General features: G+C 39.4%; 1 protein-coding gene across 8 annotated transcripts in view; it reads right to left on the reverse strand.

Annotated features, from left to right (window-relative positions):
- Nucleotides 1–24,291, reverse strand: part of Unc13b (unc-13 homolog B) — a 192,465-nt gene that overhangs the window by 82,052 nt on the left and 86,122 nt on the right. For 5 of the 8 annotated variants that reach the window (XM_005004086.4, XM_063225805.1, XM_063225801.1 and 2 more), the window contains 2 exons: nucleotides 20,963–21,200; nucleotides 1,311–1,625 (listed from right to left, as the gene is read on the reverse strand). In XM_005004086.4, coding sequence (XP_005004143.1) covers nucleotides 1,311–1,625; nucleotides 20,963–21,200 — 553 coding nt within the window. Of the gene's footprint in view, nucleotides 1–1,310; nucleotides 1,626–2,807; nucleotides 11,488–20,962; nucleotides 21,201–24,291 lie in introns of those variants that run through there. The other 3 variants (XM_063225774.1, XM_063225778.1, XM_063225773.1) reach the window with 1 other exon arrangement.

Genomic DNA, 24,291 nt, shown 5'->3' on the forward strand with positions numbered 1-24,291 from the left:
TGTTACCATGTAATCAGCAGTCACTATCCTTGGCGAGACTTTATTATCTATCAGACCTTGAGATTTGAGAATGTGAAGTTACACTCCAACTTTATAATTTTTCCCTAGCGGTTTTCAATTGAGGCAAATTTATCCGTGAAGGAAACTGACCATGTCTGATTTTTTTTTTAACCCTTTCTTTTTGAGATAGGGTCTCTCTATAGTTTGGGCTGGACTTGAACTCTATATGTTGCCCAAGCTGGCCTCAAACTCATGATTCTCCTGCCTTAGACTCCCAAGTAGCAGTCGTGTACCATTAAGTCCAGTTGGAAAGAGTTCTGGGAGTTGGTACTGGCACCAAGTGTAGAAACCAAGGATATTACTAAACACCCTATAATCCATAATTAGCTCCCCATAAGCATTATCACCCCCAAAACGGCAGTGCAAAGACAGAGATCTGCTATGTATCAACCTCTCTTCTACCCTAACCAATTTAGCTCAATAACAGTCACAACACTCAAACTCCATACTAAACTTCATTATAAGATTGCTAGAAGAGCAAGTTTTAAATCTGTCTTCTTAAGGATAGAAACTGCTAAATATACTAATGGGCCCTGGAGGGAGAAAAGAATGGGTTACATCCATCCTGTAAATCAGTTCTTTAACTCTGTTCTGATTCTTCTCAGCCCAGGTATAAAACAATGATGCTATAAAAGAAGTTAAAACACTGTGGGGAGGAATCCAGTCAAAGGGCTCAGAGCGTTTCACACCAGAGACTGTCCTGTGTGGGGTCAAGCAGCGCAGCTTCGAGCCAGGCGTAATAGCACACACCTGTAATCCCAGCATTCGGAAGGCTGAGACAGGACTGCTGGGAGTTGGAGGCCAGTGCAGGCCATACACTGAGTGAGATTATGGCTGGCCTGAATAACTATGTAATGAGACCCTGCCTCAAGGAAAAGAAAAAAAAGAAAAGAAAAGAAAAGAGAAGAGGAGAGGAGAGGAGAGGAGAGGAGAGGAGAGGAGAGGAGAGAAGAGAAGAGAAGAGAAGAGAAGAGAAGAGAAGAGAAGAGAAGAGAAGAGAAGAGAAGAGAGATCTGTGACTTAAGGGATCCTGGCACAATGCAGCTCACTAACTACAAAGGATCCAGGTATTCTTCAGAAGTCCCCCAAATACTTTGGAAATCATACCAAAATTCAAAAGAAGCAGTGTAGAGCTGAGAGTGGTTGTCTCGGCCCTTGCCACACCCAGCTTGACAGCAACAAATGCAGAGCACTTATATTCAGTAACACTGTAGAGCAGGGACTGAGGAAGCATGTAAGGTGTCACCTACCTCTCCTGGGGGCCTACGACACGGTCCTTGCATAGCACCAGGTCTGGGGGAGGGTGGGCTGCGGTGTCCTCTTTAGTCTCCTGAGGCTCACATGTTCTCCCTTTCTCCGCTTCACCTCTTGCCTCCAAGGCTTTCTCTTGTCCTTTGAAACTGGGCTGGCCATCTCTGCAGAGGCTGCCAGCGCTGCGGCAGGAATGAATTGAGTCCCGCTCATGACGGTCATCATCCAGCTCCTGATGCTGCTCTAGCTCACTCAGCTGAGAACTTCCTTGACTCACGTCACAGGAGGAGCCGTACCTACTACTGTTGGTGGGGCTGTGAGAACAGGAGGGAGGCAGCTCAGTAAACAGTGCAGAGACCAGGGCACAGCATGAATAAATCCAAGAGACAATTACTACAACAGAGCAATAATCACAGACAGGAGGCTCCTAGGAAAAGAGGACCAAACTTCACAGCCTAGAAAAATCCATGTCTATTTAGCAGAAACACAACAGGCACACACAACAGGCTGAATTCTCTAACAGCACTTAACCTCAGCCTTGTACCTAACTTCGAAGAATATCTTAATAAGCTACTTGTGAGTAGGGTTAAGAAATACTAAAATGGCCTATTGCTTATTCCTAAAATTCCCTATTTAGTCTCCTAAAGAAACTTATCCAGTGGCTATGATATTTTAATTTCCACGTAGTAAAATGGAATAAGTGAGCCCCACTCCCTTTTGCTTTTGGTTAATAAACTGAGGTCTTCATTTATTGCTCCACAACTGTAAATGTGTGTGTCTGTACCTCAGCACGAGGGAGGGAGAGTGTAATGTTCTTTCATGTATCTCTCAGTCATCTGTAGGAAGAAGTGATGGAAACTATTATGTCAGTGAACTAGCTACCAGGGCACTATTCCGTGTCTGTGTGTCAGTGTGGCTGTCTGTCTTTCTCTCAGCTTCTAACTAATCCTAACCCCTATGGACATGTCTGAGACAGAGATCATTTATACTGTGTAGTGCTTCTTCTCAGGGAAAATAACACTATTTTCTGCAGATGGACCTTGAGTAATGCTCCAGACTGAAGAACAGTAGCAAAGGGTAGTCCTGAGCTCCTGTGAGATCTTACTTAAAGCACTTACCAGACATTGGTCCCTGCTTTGTACTACACTTCAAATAGGGTCTAATAACTAACTGCTTTGAGTAATGTCACAAAGAATGTTACTTTGGAATGAAACTAGGATTGTCCTTTATTATAGTTCTTCTGAAGCACTGTGATACCCTGGGATTAGAGAGTGATACCACAGAAGTTATACAAATTCATGTGTAATAGGATACAGAATACAGATTACCCTTATTGCCACTGGAAGAAGCATCTTAGAAGACCTAGAAAACCAAAGCAAAGTAGGTTTCTCCCCCTCTACTGTAAGTTCGAAGTGTCTAAGGCCCAAGGAAGCATCCTATTCAATTATGCAGTTAAAATAAGCATACGCCACATAAATATTTGCTGCCTCTTCCTGTTTTGCATCCTCCATTCCTCATTATACAAGGAAAAACAAACCAGAATGATTAAATCTCATGGCCTAGCATTGCCCATAAGCAGGACACTCCTTGTTCCAACAAGAACTGAAAGGAGATGATGAAAATACCCACCCATAAATTAATTCTTATAATGTAACCCCTAATTAACATGAATGTTAAGTGCCAGGAAAGATATAATTGGGTAAAAAGCAACTAAGAAAATCTACTACTAAGCTATTTACATCATAAATGGTCAATTTCTTAAAGCCATTTATGATGCTTGAGTTGAGAACAGGCCTTTTGCTGGTCCCCGGGTCCTTGGCATCACTGAGAGCATCTGGTTGCTGTACATAGGAAACAGAATCAGCGCTAGCTGACACCACCTCAGGAACTTGCTTTTCTGGGTGGTGAAGTAGTTCAGAGGCAGTGCTGTGCTCCTCCTCAGGTTTTCCTGAAAGACAGGTAGAACTAGAGAGGCTGCCTTCTTTATTCCAATGTTCTCCAGATGCTGGGCTTTGCAGCTGGTCTTCCATTTCCCCAGGCTCTGAAAGCCACTGAGCACTTGGCCTTGCCTCCAGCTGCTCGGAAGCCACAGAGGGCTGAGTACCAGCCTCAGCTGGCTCAGCGCTGGTGCCAGGTATTTGAGAAGACTTCAAAGCTTTGTTAGCCCCATTGGAGTTCAGTTGCTGCTGCTCCTGGTTGCTGCTAATACTCAAAACTGGAGGGGAAGATTCTGTAGGCATCTGTTCAGGGTTTCCTTTGTTCTCTTTTGGCCATGGAAATGAAAGATCTAGTTTCCTTCCAAATCCTACCTTCAGATCACTTTCCGGTTTATTCCATTTCCCCTCACTACCTCCCTCAAATAGAGTTGATAACTTTTTAAAACTGGACATTAAATTAGTCTCTGCTGTTTTGTTGCCAGAGGAGGAAGGTGGGGAAAAGAAAGAGCTCAATGTCTTCCCATAGTCAGTAGTACAGGATGAGAAGGGCAATTTTGGCCACTTGGTCATGTTTGGGATCTCAAAGTGAGATCCTGGCCGCTCTGTTTCCTGAGAGACTGCAGGTGAATCTTTCTGGGCAGGAAGTGTCCCACAGCTTTCCTTGGTGCAAAGCACAAGTTGCTCTGATGGAGGGTGGGCAATGTACCCTTGAGTGTCCATTGTGGTACTCTCATAGACACTTGCCTCAGTAAACAGTGTGGTATTGGCTTCTAGTGAATTGGTTACACACAGTTCCAAAAAGTCTCTGTTTGTGGAGGCAGCTTGAATAGCTGGCTCTGGATCAAGAGGAGGAGGTGGCTGAGGTGGAAGAGGAAGCTCTTCAGCAGTCCCAGTGGAGTGTGGATGCAATCGTGTTGGCAGTAGGCTCTGCTCAGCTTCCAGTGATGCCTCTGTGTCTGTGCCCTGTAACAACCCCATGTCTCCTTCATCACTCAGAGACAATACCCCTTGCCTCATATCCTCTTCAGAAACAGAAGACAGAGCGACCATGTCAGAACCTTGGGGTCCTGGAATATTTTCAGGAATATTATCTTTTTCACCTTCAATTGTCAGTTTGGGGTCATCTATCAAGGTACCTGATTCTGATGTTATACTAATCACATTCATTCTATAATCACTGACAGGTGAGTCAGAATTGAGTCCTGAAGAGGCAGCTTCTCTACACAAACTTTCTGGAAGTACTGATTCTACAGAATCTCTGGAACAACTATTTTGAAGGCATGAAGTAGCTACAGATGGTTCTTTATATGTCTCTGATTTGGGACTTTTAAAAATTCTAAACAACTCACCTTTGAGAGGCTGAGGTGATGCCTTAGAAGAAAGAGAAAAGAAGGAGTTTTTCTTTGGAGATTTTGGAGTGGAGAAAATTCCAGAGAAAGCTTTAGGAGGTTCACTTAGACATTCAGAGAAAGATTTTACTTTGGTCACAAATCCTGAAAATATTTCTACTTTAGAGCTTAACACTGTTTTGTCTTCCTCTTTACCTGCATCTTGGTTCTGGAGGAGCCCTCCACCCTCTGAGTCTGCAGAAGCAGCAGCTGACTCTAGAATCCCCGGTGTGCCCTTATCAGGGGCTTCTTCCAATGGCAAGTTCAGTGGATCAGTAGGAAAGCTTTCATTCTGATGTTTAGTACAAGCATCTAAATTGTTTAACTCTTTGTTCAAATGGTTATCATGAGAAAAAGAGTTGGCCAGTGAATCATGGGAAAAGGCTTTCTGGTTGGAAGCCTCTTCCTTATAGGGGGCTGCCCTGTAGTTCTCCAGGTCAGGGAAGAGTGTTTCAGCGTGCTCCTGAAATGCTGGTGAAGGAGGAACAACAGTGTTCTGCAACTGATTTATCTGGAAATCTACAGCTGTCTCTGGCTCATTACTGGAGCTCAGTGTTCCCTGAATTTTCTCTGCACTAAGTTCATCTGCAAGGGCAGTACCCTCACTGGTGTTATTTGTGGAAATGCAAGGGATCACCTGCTGTTCATGAGTTACTTCCTGGGCTGTGCTGTCTCTATGACTGCTACAAACTTTCCGAGTCACTGTGTCACCAGTGTCTACAAAAACACTTGGCTTCTTGCAGGGCTGAGAAGTCACTGGAGCAACAGTTGAAGGGCTTTGTTTTTCCCTAGGAGTTTGCTGTTTTTCATCCAGAAAGGCCAGGCTGAAGAAACTAAAAGTAGAGCTACTATGAGAAGTACCCTTCTTGACGCCTGAGGCAGCAGTGGTGAAAAAAGAGGGAAGTGTGAATCGCCCTTCTGCTTGTGACTTGATTCGGGGTAGGGCAGCAGAGGCTCTGTTCTCAGAATTTTCAGATCTAGTCAAAAAAGAAAATATACTCTTCCTGGTTGGCAGCTCTGGTTGAGATGAAGATGTCGCAGCAGCTGAAGAACTCTGGTCTTGGTTAGGAAGATGACTTTGTTCATTTTGTCCTCTGTTAAGAATATCAAAAAATGCTTTGTTATCCCTTGGAGCTTCAATGGCTGAAATGCCACTATTTTCTTTCGATGACTCTCTCGAAGACTCTCTGAGACTATCTGAGAAACAAAGGTTTGCTGACTGTTCAAGTAGGTAGTCTCTGAAAGGTTCCTCTTTTTGACTAAAATTATCACTCTGGATCTTCCCAGTTGATGGTTCTCTCCAATCACTGTCATCAATAGTAGTCTGTTTGTTGAGGCTTTTAATTTTAGCCTTTCCTTTGGAGAAAACTGGTTTAGAAGGAAAGCTTTCAATTTCCTGTGCTACTTCTACCGGACTTGACCTGACCTCATCCTTAGCAGTCACTGAAGAAACAGACACATTTTCAGTTGTTTGAACAGGAGATACACTGGTTTTAAAGAAATCTCCAAGAGTACCAAAAAAATTTGAAACAGTAGAAGATTCTTTCTTTTCTTGAGATGATGTCTTTTCATTTTTATCATCATTTTCCAAGTTTGATAACTCTTCTTTATTCACTTGGGTTTTAAAAATGTTGAAAAATCCAGATGACTGTTTTTCATTTGGCATCAGAGTCACTGAAGACACTTCTTCTTGACCAAAGAATTTCAGTGCGCTTTTAAATAATGTTCTCTCAGGCTGTTTAGAAGACTGGTCTTCAGAAAGCTCACAATTTTTATACTCATCCCTACTAAGCTGTGGTCCAAGAGGAGCTGAATCAGAGTCAGCTATAACGAATTTATCATCTTCCATATCTGGCTTAGTCTGAGGAGCTGTATGGCTAACCTGACAGCCAGAGTTTACCAAGCTCTGTCTTTTCACAGGAATGCTTCTATGCAAGGGGAATCTCTGCCTCACATTTTTAGTAAACTCTGTTTGCGCAACACTGGACATCGTCTTTCTTTCTGAATCTTTAAGACAACTTTCTTCCTCCTTTTGGGAATTACTCTGTAATTGCTTATTCAAGATTAATGATTCAAGACCATCATTTGTGAACTCTGCTAATTTTGACTGCTGATCTATTTTGTGCATGACCAAAGTCTCCAAAGATTCACTCTTACCAAAATTCAAAGTACTTTCAACCAAGGCACCCAAAACAGAAAATAATGGAGTCACTTTGTTCACTGATGATGTTTCTTCTGCCTGCTGTGAGCCTTCAGGCACATCTTGGGGATGAACCAAACAGGCAGCTTCTTCAGAGGATGACTGAAGCCAGTGGAAACTGGAAAGGTGAACTGATGAATCTTTAGCCACAGTCTGATTTTCATCTCTCTCTATAGTTTTGCCTCTGTTTAGGACAAGATTACCAATATTTTGAGGCTGCTTTCTGAGATCTAGTATATATTCAAGATCTTCAAAACCACAGGGCTTTTTTTTGAAAGACCTACAATCTCCTCTAAACTTTTGAGGATTATACCCCGAAAAATCTAATGGCTGATCCCTTTGGCCAAAACTTGACTCTTCAAGCACTTGTGAAAAACTGCCTAAATTCAAATACAATGGTCCTTGCCTTCTTGGTAATTCCATAGATAAATCAAGAGGGTCATCAATCGCTTCTTCTTTAACATACCAAAATAGTTCATCTTCCTTATCAAGTAATTTAGGGGCAGAATTAGTGCTGTCTTCTAACATAATACCTGACAGATCATTTGTCTGTAAATCATAATTCAAATACTCTTGATAAGAATAATCAGGTATAAATAAATATATATACTCCCCAGTAGAATCAGTGAGGAGAGAATAAATATACTGACCATCATGGAACATATAATATCCATAATCCCCATCTTCTGAGGGCCACCAGATTCCATTTTCAAGGCATGACAACCATTCCTGGTATTCATAATCAAAACTTGAAAAAATAACATTTTCATCCCTTTTTAATGGTCCTTGATCAACTGTGGAACATATGGTTTTCTCATAATTTGAAGAGTAACTCAAGTCAATGGGCAATTCTTCTAGTGAATTCTCAGTCTCATTAACTGGAAGACAACCAGAACTTCCATATAATGGGTGAGCTGCCCACACATAATCTCTTAATAAGCAATCTTCATTAAGTGCTAACTCGTTGGATGATTCATATTGTAAGTCACACCAAATGAGACTGCTTAGATTGGTTCTCCAATCCATAAAAGTTCCATTTTGATCCTTTTGGCAAAAAGATATTCCTGGGTTTTCTGAGTCAGGCCACAAAAAACTATCCTCTGAAGGAAATGTATTTTGATTCAACAAATAATAAATTGGCTGAAGTTTTCTGGAGTTTTTAGAGAAATCATTTATGTAAGTGTCCCACTCAAAACAGAAAGGACTGTTCACCTCTTCATATGCCTGGTAGCGGACTGGTTTATTGTAAATGTTAGTATTTAGTAGAGGTGAACTTGGTGTGTTTGAACTTTCATGTAGGTTTGCCTCAAAAATATGGTTTGGCATTGGCCTCTTAGCCATCGATTTCTTGAAGTGGCCCTGTTCAGCACTGGGAGCACAGTGAAATACTGCGTTCTCAGCAGAGGGACAATTCTTTTCACTTTCTTGGTTTTTCCCCATAGAAGGGTAGCAGTGATTATCAACCCAATCATGAGAGGGTGGTATGTTTTCTCTAGATAATGATGTGGAGCTACAAGTTTGCTTTTCAACCTGGTTCCTCTGGTTCTTAGAAGTAGCGCTTGGAGTAGCAAGGACCTCAGACAATGACAAATGCTTATTTTCATTAGCATTTTTTATGTCACCTGAAGATAGGAACTTTGTTTCATCTGGTTTACAATCACTTATACTGCTATTAGATTTCAGGTTAAATATTCCAGACAGTAATAAACTTGGGGTACTAGTCATGTGATGGGACTCCTCAGTTTTCAAATTTAATTGATTAGACAAGTTTTCAGAAGAAAATCTGTTAAACAGCCCAGAAAAGAGGCCTCCTTGGATTCTTTTTTTGAAAGTTTTATCTGTAACTTTGTCTTCATTAATGTCATTAACCAAAGTGGGTTTTGAAATAGTAGAAATAAACTCTGATGAAGAGTCTGATACTGTTGAAAATGTCGTTTGCCTAAGATTTTTACCTTCTCCTGAAAGATCTGAAGTTATATGTTCTTTGGTCACAACCACAGGGACACCTAAGGGCTCTCTTTCCCAATTTTCTACTGCTATGCAGTCACTTGGATTTAATTTCCTGACACTCTCAAGTTTCCCCAAATCATTAACAGCTAGGGCTGAATCACATTGTACTACATTAAGTTTGGCATCTTCAAGACAACATATTTGGCCATTCTTATTAAAGTCCTCCGTGTTGCCAGATTTCCCTAGATCATTACAAATATTTGTAACTGAAATAGATTTTATTGAACTAAGTTTGGCATTTTGGAGATAATTTATTTGGTCATTCTTATTAAATTCCCCTGTATTACTAAATTCCTCTAGATCATTATGAATATTTGGAACTGAACTAGATTTTATTGAACTAAGTTTGGCATCTTCATGGCAATTTCTATCAATCTCTGTATCAGGGGTTGCTGCTGAGCCATGAAAATGCTGGTCATTAACAAAGGTACAACTATCAGTGAAAGGAAATTTAAATGAAGGAAAAATGTGTCCTTTTTCTCTTAAATCCGGCTGTGTTTCAGAATGACTAAGAACTCTCAAAAATGGAATATGCAGTTTTCCACTAAACAAAAAGGAATGTCTATCTTTCTTACAGCCCTTTTCCCACCCATCTTCCTTGATATGGTCATTTTTCACAGATTCTGACGAAGTTTCCTTTGAACATGTCTCATTGGAGGGAGTGAACAAAAACTGGCTGAATGATTTTCTGAGGGGTTCGAGGAAATCATCATCACCAGGAATTTTGTTGTCCTCTACAGGCTTTAAGGAAACCTCTTTATTTGTGGTTCTACTGTCAGCTACACAAAGATGTCCTGAAGTATCTTCAGCACCAAGTTTTGGTGGATGAGACCAAGAAAGACTTAGATCTTCACAGGGTTTGCCTTCCAACAGAGTCTCACTATCATCTTTCTTCCTTGCATGACTAGGGGACTTGGAAGGTCCATTTTTCTCTTCAGAGAATGACAAATCTTCACTTGCTGGCATTTGAAACTTTCCTGTGGTTCCTCCATCACTCTTATTTAAGGCATTAATAATACTACTGTGATTGTCAAGGGTGTTGTCCCTTTGATTGGACTCTGAATCACACTCAACAAAGCTTTCCCTTCTTGGTGCCCTGCTCTGGTCCCCTTTTCTGGCTTCTTCTTTTTCTGAAAGAAGCTTCAGGGGATTTAGCATGCTAAAAACAGATTTTATAACTGAACTCTGAATCTGTGAGGCTGAGTTTTTTCCAGTTGTTTCTGTTGTGCCCTCAAAGTTTAAGCTGCCAATCTCATTGCCCACATGCTTACTCTCAGGAATTCTGCGGTGTCTTCTGATATCCTTACCATCCACTGTGTGAGGGGGTACCGAAGATTGCAGGGGAGGATCTTTCTCTGATACTGACATGGCTCTAGGTCTAGAGCTCAAATTAACTGACTCTGTTTGATTAAGAGGGTCTGTTTTCTCTGGAACTACATGAACCAGTTTTTCCACAGAGGTTGTGAGACGCTTTGTGCCTGAACCCACTTTTTCTGTAAGTGAGGTGAATAAAGAACCAACAGCACATTTTACCTCATTAAGTTCCGGGAAAGACATGGCCTTGGCCTTGTCATCCTTGCAAACAGACAAAGGTGGCATCTGACCCTCAGGCACTTTCTGTTCTGCATTATTGGATTTAACAGTACTTTCAGGTTTGTGTGCTTTTTTAGCTATTGAAACAGAACCAAATCTATTAATTTCCTCTTCCTTCTCTGCTAAATATACTGACACTGTTTCTACCAAACACTGAAGCTCATCCATTGTATCAACATAGTCTTCTTTGGGTTCTTCAATGGATGAAGAGGTGGTCTCTCTTGTGGAACACCCAGAAAGATCTCCAACTGTGTTTATATTACCATTCACCATTTGTAATGGCACTGATGGATCTGATACATAATATCTGTAAGCAAATTCTGCAACCTCATGACTCCTGGATGGATGCCACGTTTCCTGCTTTTCAGAAATGGGAGAGTCCACAAGTTCTTCAGAAGTACTACTGGTAGAATCTTCAAGACTATCTACTGGAGTAAAATTAGAGACATACTGATTTGGGCCAGGTGACTTTTCACAGTTCCTTAAACAACAGGGTAGATCACAATCATGACCTTTTAACTTAGTGGTCCACATGCCACTCTTAACCATAAATCCATTTTTGTAGGGGTGCAAAGCTGGGTATTTTTGTTTCCTCTTTTCAATGTGGCAACTGTAATGCTCACTATCAAGACAGACATCTTTGCAATTAGTCTTAGTGCTAGATTTATCACCATATTGTCTTCTTTCACTTTCTTCAAAATGACTCTGTAAGGGTTTCTCTTTTGTTCTATCTATTGTATAGTATTTCTGAGGATAGCTAGAGTGTACAGATGTTTCAAACACATGATCAAAATGAATGGCAGGGAAGAGTGCTGTTCGTTGGTTCCACATTGGTATCTCTTCCCAGTTATATTTTGGTTGTTCAGTTTTTGAAAGGGTTCTAACTTCTTTTATTGCTGCTTCCTTCAAGTTTATGTTATTATTTTCTACAAAGTCTTGTGATATTTTTCCCTCTACTTCCTCATATATATCTTCTTGTTCTTCAAAATCAACATGAGAAAAAGCTGAAATAATCCTAATTTTGTCATTTTTAGGCTTTGCACCTTGTCTGATGTAAGGGGTTAAAATTGGAGCAACAGCAAGACATAGAAAAAAGGAGAGACAAGGAAAAGAAAAAAAGGTGTAAGATTGAGCACCTATTAAATAAGAGGATTAAAATAATAAAACTGCCAATCTGATAAAAACAATATTCAGATTAAAAAATACAGAAAGGAAATCTGCATGTTCCTAGTATTATTTCATTGTAGTGAGTTTTTCCATATCAAAAAGGAGCAGCTTAGTAACAGTTTTTAAATCTTTCATTTGTTCCCATTTGTTATTGCTAGTTTTATTTTCTAAGACACACACAAAAATAAGCATTTTATCAATATCTAAGTATAGGGCTCTGAACAGTTTTCTTTTTGTTTTGTGTTTTCTTAGTACCAGGGATCAAATTCACAACCTTGTGCTTACCAGGCAACACCTATGCTGCTTAAAATTACATTTTAGGCTATATAGACATGGATATATCCAAACATATTTTTTAAAGAAAAAAAATTTCATTACAAAAATAACTGTTAACTATCAGAAGTATAACCTTTCTATGTTACCAAAACCAGAAAATTATTTACAGCACTGTAAACTATTCTTTGGGAAATCCAAAGGCTAGGCATATTGAGGATCATAGTAAAATGAATATTTTTCCCTGTAGTGATTACAGCAGTAGAAGCTACACACTTAACTTAAATCAACAAATACAGAACACAGCAGATCATTCTTTCACCAAGGTTAGATTGCCTGCTTCCTATATTTCTACATAAACAGTCTACATATTAGAAGTTTATCAACTCAACATATTCTTATAGATATAACATCCAAGTATAACATCCAAGTATAACATCCAAGTATAAGCATTTACTTAGTTAATGAAAAAAACAAGATCACGGGGCTAGGGATTTGGCTCAGCAGCATAAGCACCTGCCTTGTAAGCAGGCGGTCGTGAGTTTGATCCCTGGTACCGATAAAAAAAAAAAAAAAAAAGATCAAATTGGTCACTTAATCACCAAAAATCTTCCAAGGTAAGATTAATATTTTCTTAATTTCTCTCTTTTATGGCTTATGCACTCACAGATAGGGCTTTGGGGAGGTGGCTGGATAGTGGGTGTGTGATACTGTATTAAGGGTGTGATAACTACATTAATCCACTGATTGGTTTAGCATGGTTCTGGGTATGAATAATGGAAAGGCCCATTCTGGGTGTGGGTGGCACTAACCAATAGGTTTGCAGCCTGAATCAAGTAAAAAAAGTAGGGGTGTCTCAAAATAAAAAGTACAAGGGCTGGGAAAATAACTAAATCATAGAGCACCACTGGGATTGATCTTCCATACACCCCCCAAAAAAACTAATCTATTATAAAAGGCTTATTTAAATAGTCATTGTACAAAAGAGAGGAAAAGAAAGTGCTCTAAGCTATATAACTGCATGTATATTTAAGTGTATAAGATAGAATATGATATCACAGAGTTTTATCGGATCATTGAACAGAACTGTTTGCAGTATCATTGATGGAATGTCCACTTTACAAGCTTTAATTTTGTGACTTGAACAATTATTTCTAAGATGACAATATGTAATCCATTAACTAGTGATTTCCTACTGTTCATTTTTTTTCTGCAAATCTGTATAACTTGTACCCTTTCTCTGCTTTTTTTTTTCTTTTCTCCTTAAATAAAATTAAAAAAAAAAATAAAAGGCTTATTTAATTCTTTTGGTTCTCCTGCTGGCATGGCAAAATAATTGCTTTTAAATCCTGTTTCATATACTGATATAGAAAAGTTTAATTTATACGGAATAGCTAGAGAAAAATTAGGAGAAAAATTTTTAACTAAAAGTTTATCACTGATGCTTCTATAAGTGTTATTTATTATAGCAGTAACTCTGGAAATAATCAAAATTAAAAGTTAGAGATTAGGTAAATTACAATTTGTTTCAAATGGAAGAATATGTAGTTATTTAGGTTGATGTGCCATTTGTACTGCTGGCCAGCATGTTTTGTTTTGTTTTTTTAGTCTCAGTTGGTAGTGCAGACTGGCTGAGATACCACTACATAGCCCAGACTGTCTCCAACTCACAGCAACCCTCTTGCCTCTTCTTCCTGAGTACTGAAATTACAGGAGTGCACCACTACATCCGGCTCCTAGCCTGCACATTTAATGCTTGCAAAGGGAAAGAAGGGAAAGAAAGCCAAAAGAAAAATACTTCTTGCTAGTACTTTTCTTAAAGTAGAACAACAGAATCTAAAAAGGATGACAAGAAAGTAGAAATAAGACTATTAGACAAGATTAAGGGAATAAGGATGTAGGGGAAGAGGACAGAAGAGTGGGTAAATGGAAGGATGGATATAGTTAAATACATTGGAACTCCTTCCAAAAATGTGAAACTAGGAAAAAGGTTGGGGCATAGGAATGACGGGGGTATAAGTCATCAAAGGCAGGTGCACGTATGAATGTGCCAAATGAAACCCATTAACCTGCATAATCACTAAAAGGAATAACAGAAAATTTAAAACATTAAGAGCATGGGGCGGGGCAAGATGTAGAACAACACAAACTTAAATCAAAAGAGTAAGCCAGGCGTGGTGGTTCACGCCTGTAATCCCAGCACTTGGGAGGCTAAGGCAGGAGGATCATTGCAAATTCAAGGCGAGCCTGGGCTACAAAGTGAGCCCAAGGTCAGCCTGAACTGCATAATAAGACCCTGTCTCAAAAAGACCAAAAAAAAAAAATCAAAGAGTAAATCAGGTAAGCATCCATGCACCTGGTGGTATGTGCCTCACAGGGCTGAGGAAGAGGAATATGTAATTCCATGGTTCAAAGCCAGCCTGGGAAATGTAACAACACTTTGTCTAATTAAAAAAAAAAAAAAGTGTAGGAGTCTGGGAAGATGGCAGAACAGTAAGCAGCAGAATAAACAGCCTCTCTGAGCCCAGATGCTGGAATATAGCACCACAGGGAAGACAAGAAGGAAAGAAGTGGGTCCCCTCAACCCAGGAAGAAACTAAAGTGAGAATTGAAACCCACAGAGAGAATTTAAAAAAAGAAAAGAAAGAAAAACTTAAACAGAAGGTGGTAGCTGGCAGTGCTTTCACGGGAGCCGGTCCCACTGTGCAAGAAGCACTGTGCACGGTCACAGTGAAGCTGGTAGCTGGCAAGCCCAAACGCCTCATTGGGGAGACACAGTGGTGGAGGAGAGTGGTGGATCAGAGGACTGCACTGGCTGGTGATGAGTGTGGGGGACTCAGTCCTCCCATGGGAGTGGACGACTGGCCAGGTGCCACTTTGGAGTCAGGCAAGATAAGCCTGGAACCAGAAATGCAGCCAGCTTCATTCAGCCACTCCTAGCACAGAGCAGACCGGTGAGATTGCTTGGACTGAGTCCCGCCCCTTGGTGCAGTCAATAGCCAAGGCTGAGGTTTCCCTAACCAATCCCACCCAATTGGCACACATTAACTTGGTGAAGATGCCCAGTGGTTAACCAGCTTGTGAGGGAGGTGCCAGCCTGCCCTACTCCTGCTTATACACCAGAAGTCACCAGCAGATTGGGAAAAGCAGCAAACAGCAGAAATCCCTAGCCAGCATGCTTTAGGGTAATTATAACCAATACAGAAAGTGCTGGGGACCCCACTACCCACTTGTCTGGAAGAAACCAGGTACATGACAAGAGGAAGAAGCAAAAGGCAGTCTCTGGCCTCCAACCCAAACAGTACTGGTCCAGGAGAGGTAAACACAGAAGAGATTGGGAGTTGCAACACCTGCAGCTTTTGAAGCAACGGCAACTGAAATAAAGAAACAACTCCATGAAGCTATAAAAGAACTGAGAACAGAAATACTATCTCAGGTAAAAGAAGAAATGAGAAACAAACACAATAAAAGAACCGCTAAGCACCTCTAAAGAAGACATAGATGGAAGAATAGAGGAGCATAGAAAAAGGAGAGAAACCTTCAATGAAGAATACAAAAAAAAAATTAGAATACATGAAACAGATTCAAAGAGATTACCAGGAAATTAAAAACTCCATTGAAAGCTGGCGAAACTGCTTGAAAGAAACTAAAGACAGACTATCAAATCTTGAAGACAGGTTTGCATCTTGTGATCACAAAAGGAAAGATCTCTTTAAAAACGAACAAACAGGGGCTGGGGATTTAGCTCAGCGGCATAAGCACCTGCCTTGCAAGCAGGCGGTCGTGAGTTTGATCCCTGGTACCGATAAAAATGAAAAAGACAAAAAAAAAAAAAAAAAAAAAAAATGAACAAACAAACAAAAAAACAAGGAACCAAGAAGTAACAATACAAAGGCTAAAAGATGACAAGAGGAATTATAACTTAAGAATAAAAAATGAGAGTGAAGATGTAGGGGTAAACACAAATGAAATACAAAAGCTATTTACAGACATAATTGAAGAAAACTTCCCAAGTACAGGAAAAGAAAATGATATTCAGATAAATGAGGCACACAGAACTCCAGCCAGCTATAACCAAAACAGATCTACACCCAGACATATAATAATTAAGATTCCAGAAATTCAACACAAGAACAGACTATTAAAAGCTGTCAGAGAAAAGAAACAGATCACCTATAAAGGAAAACCTATCAGAATCATGACAGACTTCTCCACACTAACCATCAATCACGAGCTTCAAGTGAAGTATTTCAAGTCCTAAAAGAAAACAACTTCCAACCCAGATTGATGTACCCTGTAAAAGTATCTCTCAAAATTAATGGAAAAACAGGATGCTTCCATGACAAAGAGGAACCAATCAGCAAACCAACCCCACAAAAATACTGAAGGACATTCTAGGAAGAGAAAAAAGACCATGGTTTCAGGAACAGTGGCAGAGGGGGCTCACTGAACAGGGCAGACAATGGAATGAAGGGGAAAAGTAGACAATCAATGACAGAAAAACAGCATAGCAGAGATGAGGTAGAGAAGACTGGCCTTAATCTCTAACATGGATGGCCTTGATACACTAACAAAAAGAAACACAGCAGAGTGGATCAGGAGATAGGGTCCATCAATATGCTCTATTTAAGAAATATAATTAACCTGAAAGAGGGTTTACAGACTGAAAGTCAAAGATGAGAAAACAATGCTCTATGTGACAGGGAACCAGAAAAAAGCGGGGGTAGCTTGTCCATCAGCTGCAGATTGGTTAGAAAGCCATAACACTCTTATTTGTGGAAAACTACTCAGCTATAAAGAAAGAAAATCTTGAGGTTCTTGTACAGCTTGAGATACAGCTTGAGGTCACGCTCAGGGGTAAAAAGGTTCAGAACCACTTAGGTAAATAGCGGGTTGTCTCTCCAATCTAAAAACTAAAGGAGTTAGTGGGATGCAAAATGTACAACACACCCTGTGAAAGTGAAAGAGGAGGAATTATCTAAAAAAGGAAGGCAGTGGCCATTGTTAATCTTGTATCATGATTTGAAACTCATATTGCTTTCATCACTCTGTTTAGTTTGGTTTTATTCTTTTCCAGTTTGTCTACTTATACTAGATTTGATGGCATGGACAGCTATTCCAAAGATAGCAGGTTATACTACGGTAATCATTTTTTATTTCCTATTAACTTGATTTGAAGCCCTGTATTGCTTTCACTGTCTTGTTTTGACTGATTTTATTCTATTCTGTTTTGTTTAAGAGTATCAAGTCTGATGGGGCACAGGCAACTACTGTGAAGACAATAAGACTCACTATGATACCTTTTCTGGTTTGACTGTTGTCTTCTTTTGAAGTCCTATAATGTCTCCAATGTCTTGTTTTTATTGGTTTTGTTCTGTACTGTTTTATTTTATTATGCCTGATGATATGGCAATTCTTTTGAAGATAATAGAAGGCATTATGGTAACCATTATTGATCACCTTGTATTTTGTTTTCAAGTCACGTACTATGTCCATCCTTTTGTTTCAAGTGACTCCATTTTGTTTTGTCTCATTTAGTTTCATTCTCTTCAAAATAAAAAAAGTGTAAGCATTCAATTAATAAAGCATTAAGAAATAAGAGCAGGCACAAATTTCAGAAGGATTCTTAATGTGTTTAATTTTAGACTCCAAATAAAAACAGTACAAACTTTAACTGGGCATGATGGCACATGCCTGTAATTCTAGCACTTGGTAGGCTGAGGCAGGAGGATCCCCATAGATTTAAGGCCAGTCTAGGCTACAATGTGTGAATTCATGGCCAGCCTGAACTACACAGTGACATTCTCAAACAAAATGAAATACTGCAGTACAGTACAAACTTTATGCAGTATATGATGAGAGAATTTCACTGAAAGGGTTTTCAGAGGTAATAGTAAACTAGGACAGGATGTTGTTGTCCGGAAGGCAGATAGCCTTCAGAGGCTTAGGATCAAAACTCACCAGTGAAATAATTTGAGGTGGGAAAAATGAGATCATGCTATGGCTTGGTGATTTTTTTTTCTTTTTTTTTTTTTTTTTTTTTTTTTTTTGGTATGCCAGGGATCAAACTCATGACCTCACACTTGCCAGGCAGATGCTTACACCACTGAGCCAAAACCTTGGCTTGGTGAATTTTATAAATGATGGCACATTTTTATAATCCCAGCACTTGGGAAGCTGAGGGAGGAAGAGCACTGCAAGTTTTAGGTCAACCTGAGCTACATATTGAGATGATCGTGAACCACATATGACACCTTGTCTCAAAAAAACGAACAAGAAAGAGTAGTAAGATTCAGAATCTTCAATAAACATTGTGAAAGGGTAAGAAACTGCTCAAAGGGGAAAAAAAACACAGGGAAAAGGAGAAGGAAGGAAGAGAAAAGAAAAAAGATATAAATTTGTGTATATATATATATATATATATATATATTTACATATACATATACATATATATAAATATATACACAAATTTATATCTTTTAGCTTAAGATAGCTAAGATGAGTATGCTACTAACTCTGTTAGTTCTTGGAACAAAATGGTTAACATTCAAAGGATTAGATCAATTTTGCATGTATAAATCTGGTAATCTGAGTAACTCTTTTGAAGATAACTACGCAAAATAACAACCTTGGTTATGTTCCTATCACCTTGTTTTGAAAGACTATATTGTCATTATTTGGGGCTTTATTATTGCTCTTTATTATTGTTATTTATTTGTCGCTTTTGTTGCTTGTTTTTCTTGTATTTTGTTTGGTCTGGTTTGGTTTTTCCCTCTAATACAGAAAGAACAGATGTATGTGTATAGGCTCATACATGCCCAGAGCTTCTCCTAAAGAGTTTACAGGAATTGATTTTATTACATGTGGTGGTATGAACAGCTAATTTGAGGAAAATGAGATGCTATGGTAGTCATTGCTGATTTCCTATCATCTTGCTTTGAAGTCCAATGATGCTTTTATTCTTTGTTTTGATTGGTTTTAGTCTGTTTTCTATTATTTGATTTCAGGTATAGACAGCTAATTTGAAGAGAACAAGAGACATTCTGGCAGCCATTGTTAATTTTCCTATTGCCTGGTTTTGAAGGCCTATAATGCCTTCATTCTTTTGTTTTGATTGGTTTTATACTGTTTTGTTTTGTTTGAATTAATTGTGTGTGAAGCTATGGACAACTAGTTTGAAGAAAACTAATAGCCACTGTTGATTTCCTGTTGTCTTGTTTTGAAATCTGTGTCACTTACATTGTTTTATTCTGATCTGCTTTGTTTTGTTTTATTCTCTTTAAAATAAAAAATAAACAAACAAGCAAAACAAGTCTGAATTAAATTGCAGTGATTTTTAAAAAACTAATCTCCAAGAAATAAATGATTTAAGCAAAAAGAAAAAATCACCACATAAAACATTATTGGGGAAGTAAGATATGGATACAATATCAGGTATTACCCCAGATATTATTAATTACAAATGAGAAAGAGTAACTTTATACTAGAGTAATAAATATACATCAAATTTCTTAACCAAGACATCCAACTAAACATCACTAAATAATAAGATGAAGTATGTGTTTCCTGAATAGACTGAAGGAAACATTTCCCTATGTAGTGTTTTTGCCAAAACATTTAAATTGATTCTAGACAGGAAAAAACAATCAGAAAAAAAAAAAAAATAATCAAAAGACCAAGAAAAAAAGAAGATAAGACAAGAAAGGGAATTTTGCTAGATTAAAGAAGACTAAGAAAATAGGAAAATCAAATACAATGCCTTGTGATCCTGACAGGAGAGAAAGGTCTAGGCTGTAGCTCAGTAACACAGCGCTTGCCTGGCAAGAGTGAGGTACTGAGTTCAATCCAGATCCCCCCTCCCAAAAAAGGGAGAAAATACATTTTAAAAGGTTCTTTTTTTAGGAGTTACATGCTGAAGTACTTTCTGGAAAAGTAATGAGGTATCTTCAACTTACTGTCAAACTGCTCAGGAAAAAAACCTCGTGTACACACGAACATGATTACACATTATGGACAAAGGAATGTCAATACGGCAAAATGTTGATGCAACTGAATTCCAGGCTACAAGAATACGGCTATTCATATGGACAAAAACATGGGAATTCGTTACTATTTTTCCAGTGTGTTGTTTGTTTTAGTTTCCTGAGACAGGGTCTCATTGCACAAGTTAGGCTGGCCTTGAACTCTCTGTATAGCCAAGGATAGCCTTGAACTCATAATTCTCCTGCCTCAGCCTCTCACGTGCTGGGGTTACAGGCATGCACCACCATACCTGACTATTTCTCTTTACATTTAAAATACTTCTTCAAAACACTGGAAAATGGAGGAACACAAATTTAAATGTTTCCTTTAAATATTCCTTTAAATATTCACAAATATGGGACAACAGTCTATGAAAGGATACATAAGAAACAGTAATGAGGGGCTGGGAATTTAGCTCAGCAGCATAAGCGCCTGCCTTGAAAGCAGGCAGTCGTGAGTTCAATCCCTGGTACCGATAAAAATGAAAAAGACAAAAAAAAAAAAGAAACATCAATGAGAAGGTAACTAGGAGACAAGAGAACAGAGAAGAGGGAGAAAAGAGGTAGGGATAGGAAATCCTTTCATGTATGCTGTATATAACTTAAATTTTTTAACCACATAATGGTTAATATGCTTCATAAAATTAAATTAAAACCAAGTTCAAGCAAAAGTGCTAAATCTGTGATATATGATCTTACTGGTTTTTCATGAAGTTCCCAAGAAATAAAACAGGTAGGTATAATCAAACATGTAGTATCTGTGATTTCTATTTTTTAAATCTTGGTGAAAAGTGTATTTTAAAAAATCATTTAGCTGGGGGTCAGGGGAGCAGTTTGTTTTCAGCCATCTACCCCAGGTGAAAACATCATCACCAATTGAAAATCACTAATGGTAAAATACAAAGCACCATTCCCGGGGAAGAAGGGTGTGACGTTCAGAAGAGGACAAGACAAGGTAACTGCAGTTTGGCCACCTCGCTGTTGCTCTCCCACTAGCTCCTCATTCAAAAGCGCTGGGACCTGCATACTAGGCAAAGAAAGCGTTTTGTTCTCAGTACCCACCTGAGGGCCCGCCGCTGCTCTGGATAATCGAGGTCATAACTCTGCATGGAGTCATTGCAAGAGTCCCGGGAACTGCCCCGAAGCAGCAGCTGTGGTGGCAGCCGCGCGGGCACAGGGAACTGGTGTGCAGAAGCATTGGGCTGTGCAGTCGTGTGATAAGGAGGTGGGACGCTGTTGCTGGTCTCACTGCGATAGTCACTGTCTCTGTCATCCACGGCACTATCGGGGTCTTCAGAGGCTGCAGAGTAAGCACAGTCTAAGTACCCCAGGTTTACCTATTTCTTCGGAAACTCTTCTGTCTCTAATTTAGGTAGTCACAAGCCTGAACCTTGCGAACAAAAGCACACGAGACCTGTGACTTCAAAGCCACGTGCAGAGTGGTCTTGATTAATAACTCACTCTCCTTATCTAATGAGATCAGACACTTGATTTCAATTTAGAGCTGATTCCAAGTTGCATTTTTCCAACCCAGAATTCTCTGGAATTTGCCTCTTCAACTATCATAATCCTATGTTTTAAATGTCACAAATAAATTCTGGTTCTCTACTATCATCAAGGGGCAAGGGAGAACAGTTTTTCGCTATCTTAGAAAAAATTTTTTACTTAACGTTGGCCTGGCATTTTCAGATTTTAAAATGTATGCACCAAACCAAGCAAGCAGGTCCCACAGCAGAAGCTGGTCCCAGAAATAAAGAACGTTAAAGCCGAGGTTCAGGAGTCAGTCAGGGGTTTAAATGCAGCATCTCTGTCCTGCTGCAGTGTTAGGTTTCTAACAATTCCTGTCCACACCTCTCCTCTAGGCTCAGTATTCCCATCCAGAGTACGGGCTAAGAGAACCTACTTGTGGGATCCTGCCGACAATACCATGTTTACCAAATAGAAATCACTACAAGTTTACAAAGTTAGTTCTGCTATTTAGATAACTACTGAGTGGCTATACTCTTTGATGTTAACTAAAATGACCACTTCTGCAATTAAAAATGTGCAGGGAAAGCTGACATGGTTGCACATGCCTGTGATGCCAGTACTTGGAGGGCTGAGACAGTAAGATCACTGTGAGTTCTGTGAGTTCAAGGCCACCCTGCACTACAAATAAGATCTTGCCTTAAGGAAACAAAGTGCATCGAAAGCTCAGCCTAATGGTTATCGAGACCACTTCATACAGAAACAATATCGATTTCACACCTTGATTAGCAAGGCTACATGTGTCCTGTCTTACCGAGTTTCCATCTGGCTCACAAGGACAAGAGGAAACATTCACCATTCCCCAGCAGAGATGCATTCAGCAGAGGAGATATTTTTTTATATTAGTGATTTAAAAGATAATCGAGGTAACAGTGGGCAGCAAAGTTTTTGAAGACCTTAAAATCAGGCTTTTACAACTGCTCAGACAGGAATAAGGACTTATTCACACAGCAGAAATGGAAGAGTTAATGAACTAGGCGGGGGAAAAACCAAATGGACAGTGGTAGGATGGTTCATTTTCTATGTCATACAACCTAGTAGGTAATTGCTCTACAAGAGAGAGGGAGCACAAACATTTGGGTAAAGTCTGAGTACTGGTTTCGGATAACATCTGTGGGTACAGATGGGGAGTAGGATTTTATGAGCTGTCCCATTTGAGTTTACAGTAAGAAAGTGAGGCTGGTGGTACAGATTAGGAGATTTTTCCATATGAGTTTATTTCAATGAGAAAGAGACAGAGACAGACACAAAAAGAGAAAGAGATAGAGATAAAGACAGAGACAGAAACAGAGGAAAGGGAAGGGGAAGGGAGAGGATGGGGAGAAGAAGATGGGGAAAAGGAAGTGGAAAAGGAGAAGGAGAGAGAGAGAGAGGAAATATGAGTGGTTAAACACCAGGAGGGGGAAAAAGTCATTAAGAGAAAGAGGCTAAACTTCAAATGGTGAGACACAATTACTAGTAACACTTGCCAGTTAAAACCTGACCAGAATAACAGTGATGAAGGTTGAAAAAAAAAGCAAAAAAGGATGGAAAGCATTCTGATGACACTGATTTTATCCCTTGATGCATTAATAAGAAGAAAAAATCAAGAGACAAAACCAGTATGACCTTCGGACAATCTTTCTGAATCCACAGAAAGACCAAGTCTGAAGAAGTCAGTGCCGGACTATTCATGCATACAGATGAGGGGGCAGAGGAAACTTGGGGGACAAAACCAAAAGTCTTCATCAATTCCAGCAGGAAAAGTATTAGCACATAAGCCAGGGACCTGAGATTGCCTCTCCAGAGGCAAAATGATAGAAATCACATTGCCTTCGTGACCAGAGAGCGTAGCCAGTTAGAAGCAAGGGTCCAACGTAAGAAACTACTTGGATGGCTTTCTGCTTTCTCACTGTGGCTGACCGGTTATTGCTAAGCAATGCTTTGCTCTTTTTAGTTTGTTCAGCTAAGGGGAAGAATATATCATAACTTTCCTAAAGCCTAATAACATTTCTACACTAAAGAGAAGGATATACCTAGAAACAACGTGCACCTGGAAATAAGAGATTGAGAGAAGAGAAAATATGAAAGCAAAAATACCAAAAGGAAAGAAACACAAACAGAGGTGAGACAAAGGACAAAAAAACACACACAAAGAGAGGTAGAGAAAAATAAAGATCAGTTTTCTCTGTGTCACTCTCAACTTCCTTAGAAAGTAAGATTCCTGATACAAACAAGTCAAATTAGAAACTAAAATGAGAAATGAAGGGAAATGGATAACTTTTCAATTTAATAAAAGAACTGTGCTTTCGTTGTCAGTCACTATTTTCTACTGGGTCTACAACCCACCCCACAGTACTGTCAGCTAGGTGGTGAAACAACAGCTTTGCAGAGAAAATGAAGCCAGTTAGTGCAGATCTGGCTGCCAATCTCATAAGGAGGGACTGTGGGCTGGTTTAGGACTCCAAATTGAAAAGTTCCCTTGTACTCTACTTGAAACTATCTGGGAACATTTATACCTTCAAATATTAGGTGTCTACACACATAAGGCTAAGTATTAAAGATTCAAAGTGTAAGTCAACCTAAGAGGACAATGAAGTATTAACAGGAATACTGAGTAGTTATATAAAGAAGTTCCTGCATGACAGCATAAACTTCAGTGCTACACGAGTTAGAAGCAAGCTCTCTTCCTTATTGCATGAGTGGAGAAAACATCATGGAGGAGACACTTCTGAAGAACTGCATGTTTTCAGGAGGTGAAGACTGAAGGAGAGGGAATGAGTATGTTCTAGAATCTGGGTAAAAGCAATGACATTACTAAGGCACAAAGGTGGGTAAGGCTGTATTTTCTTAAATACATTTTGTTAGTTTACTTAGCATCTGCA

This window comes from Cavia porcellus, unplaced genomic scaffold, assembly GCF_034190915.1.
Source record: "Cavia porcellus strain 051 isolate PalLab524CR breed Dunkin Hartley unplaced genomic scaffold, mCavPor4.1 scaffold_1, whole genome shotgun sequence".
NCBI lineage: Eukaryota > Metazoa > Chordata > Mammalia > Rodentia > Caviidae > Cavia > Cavia porcellus.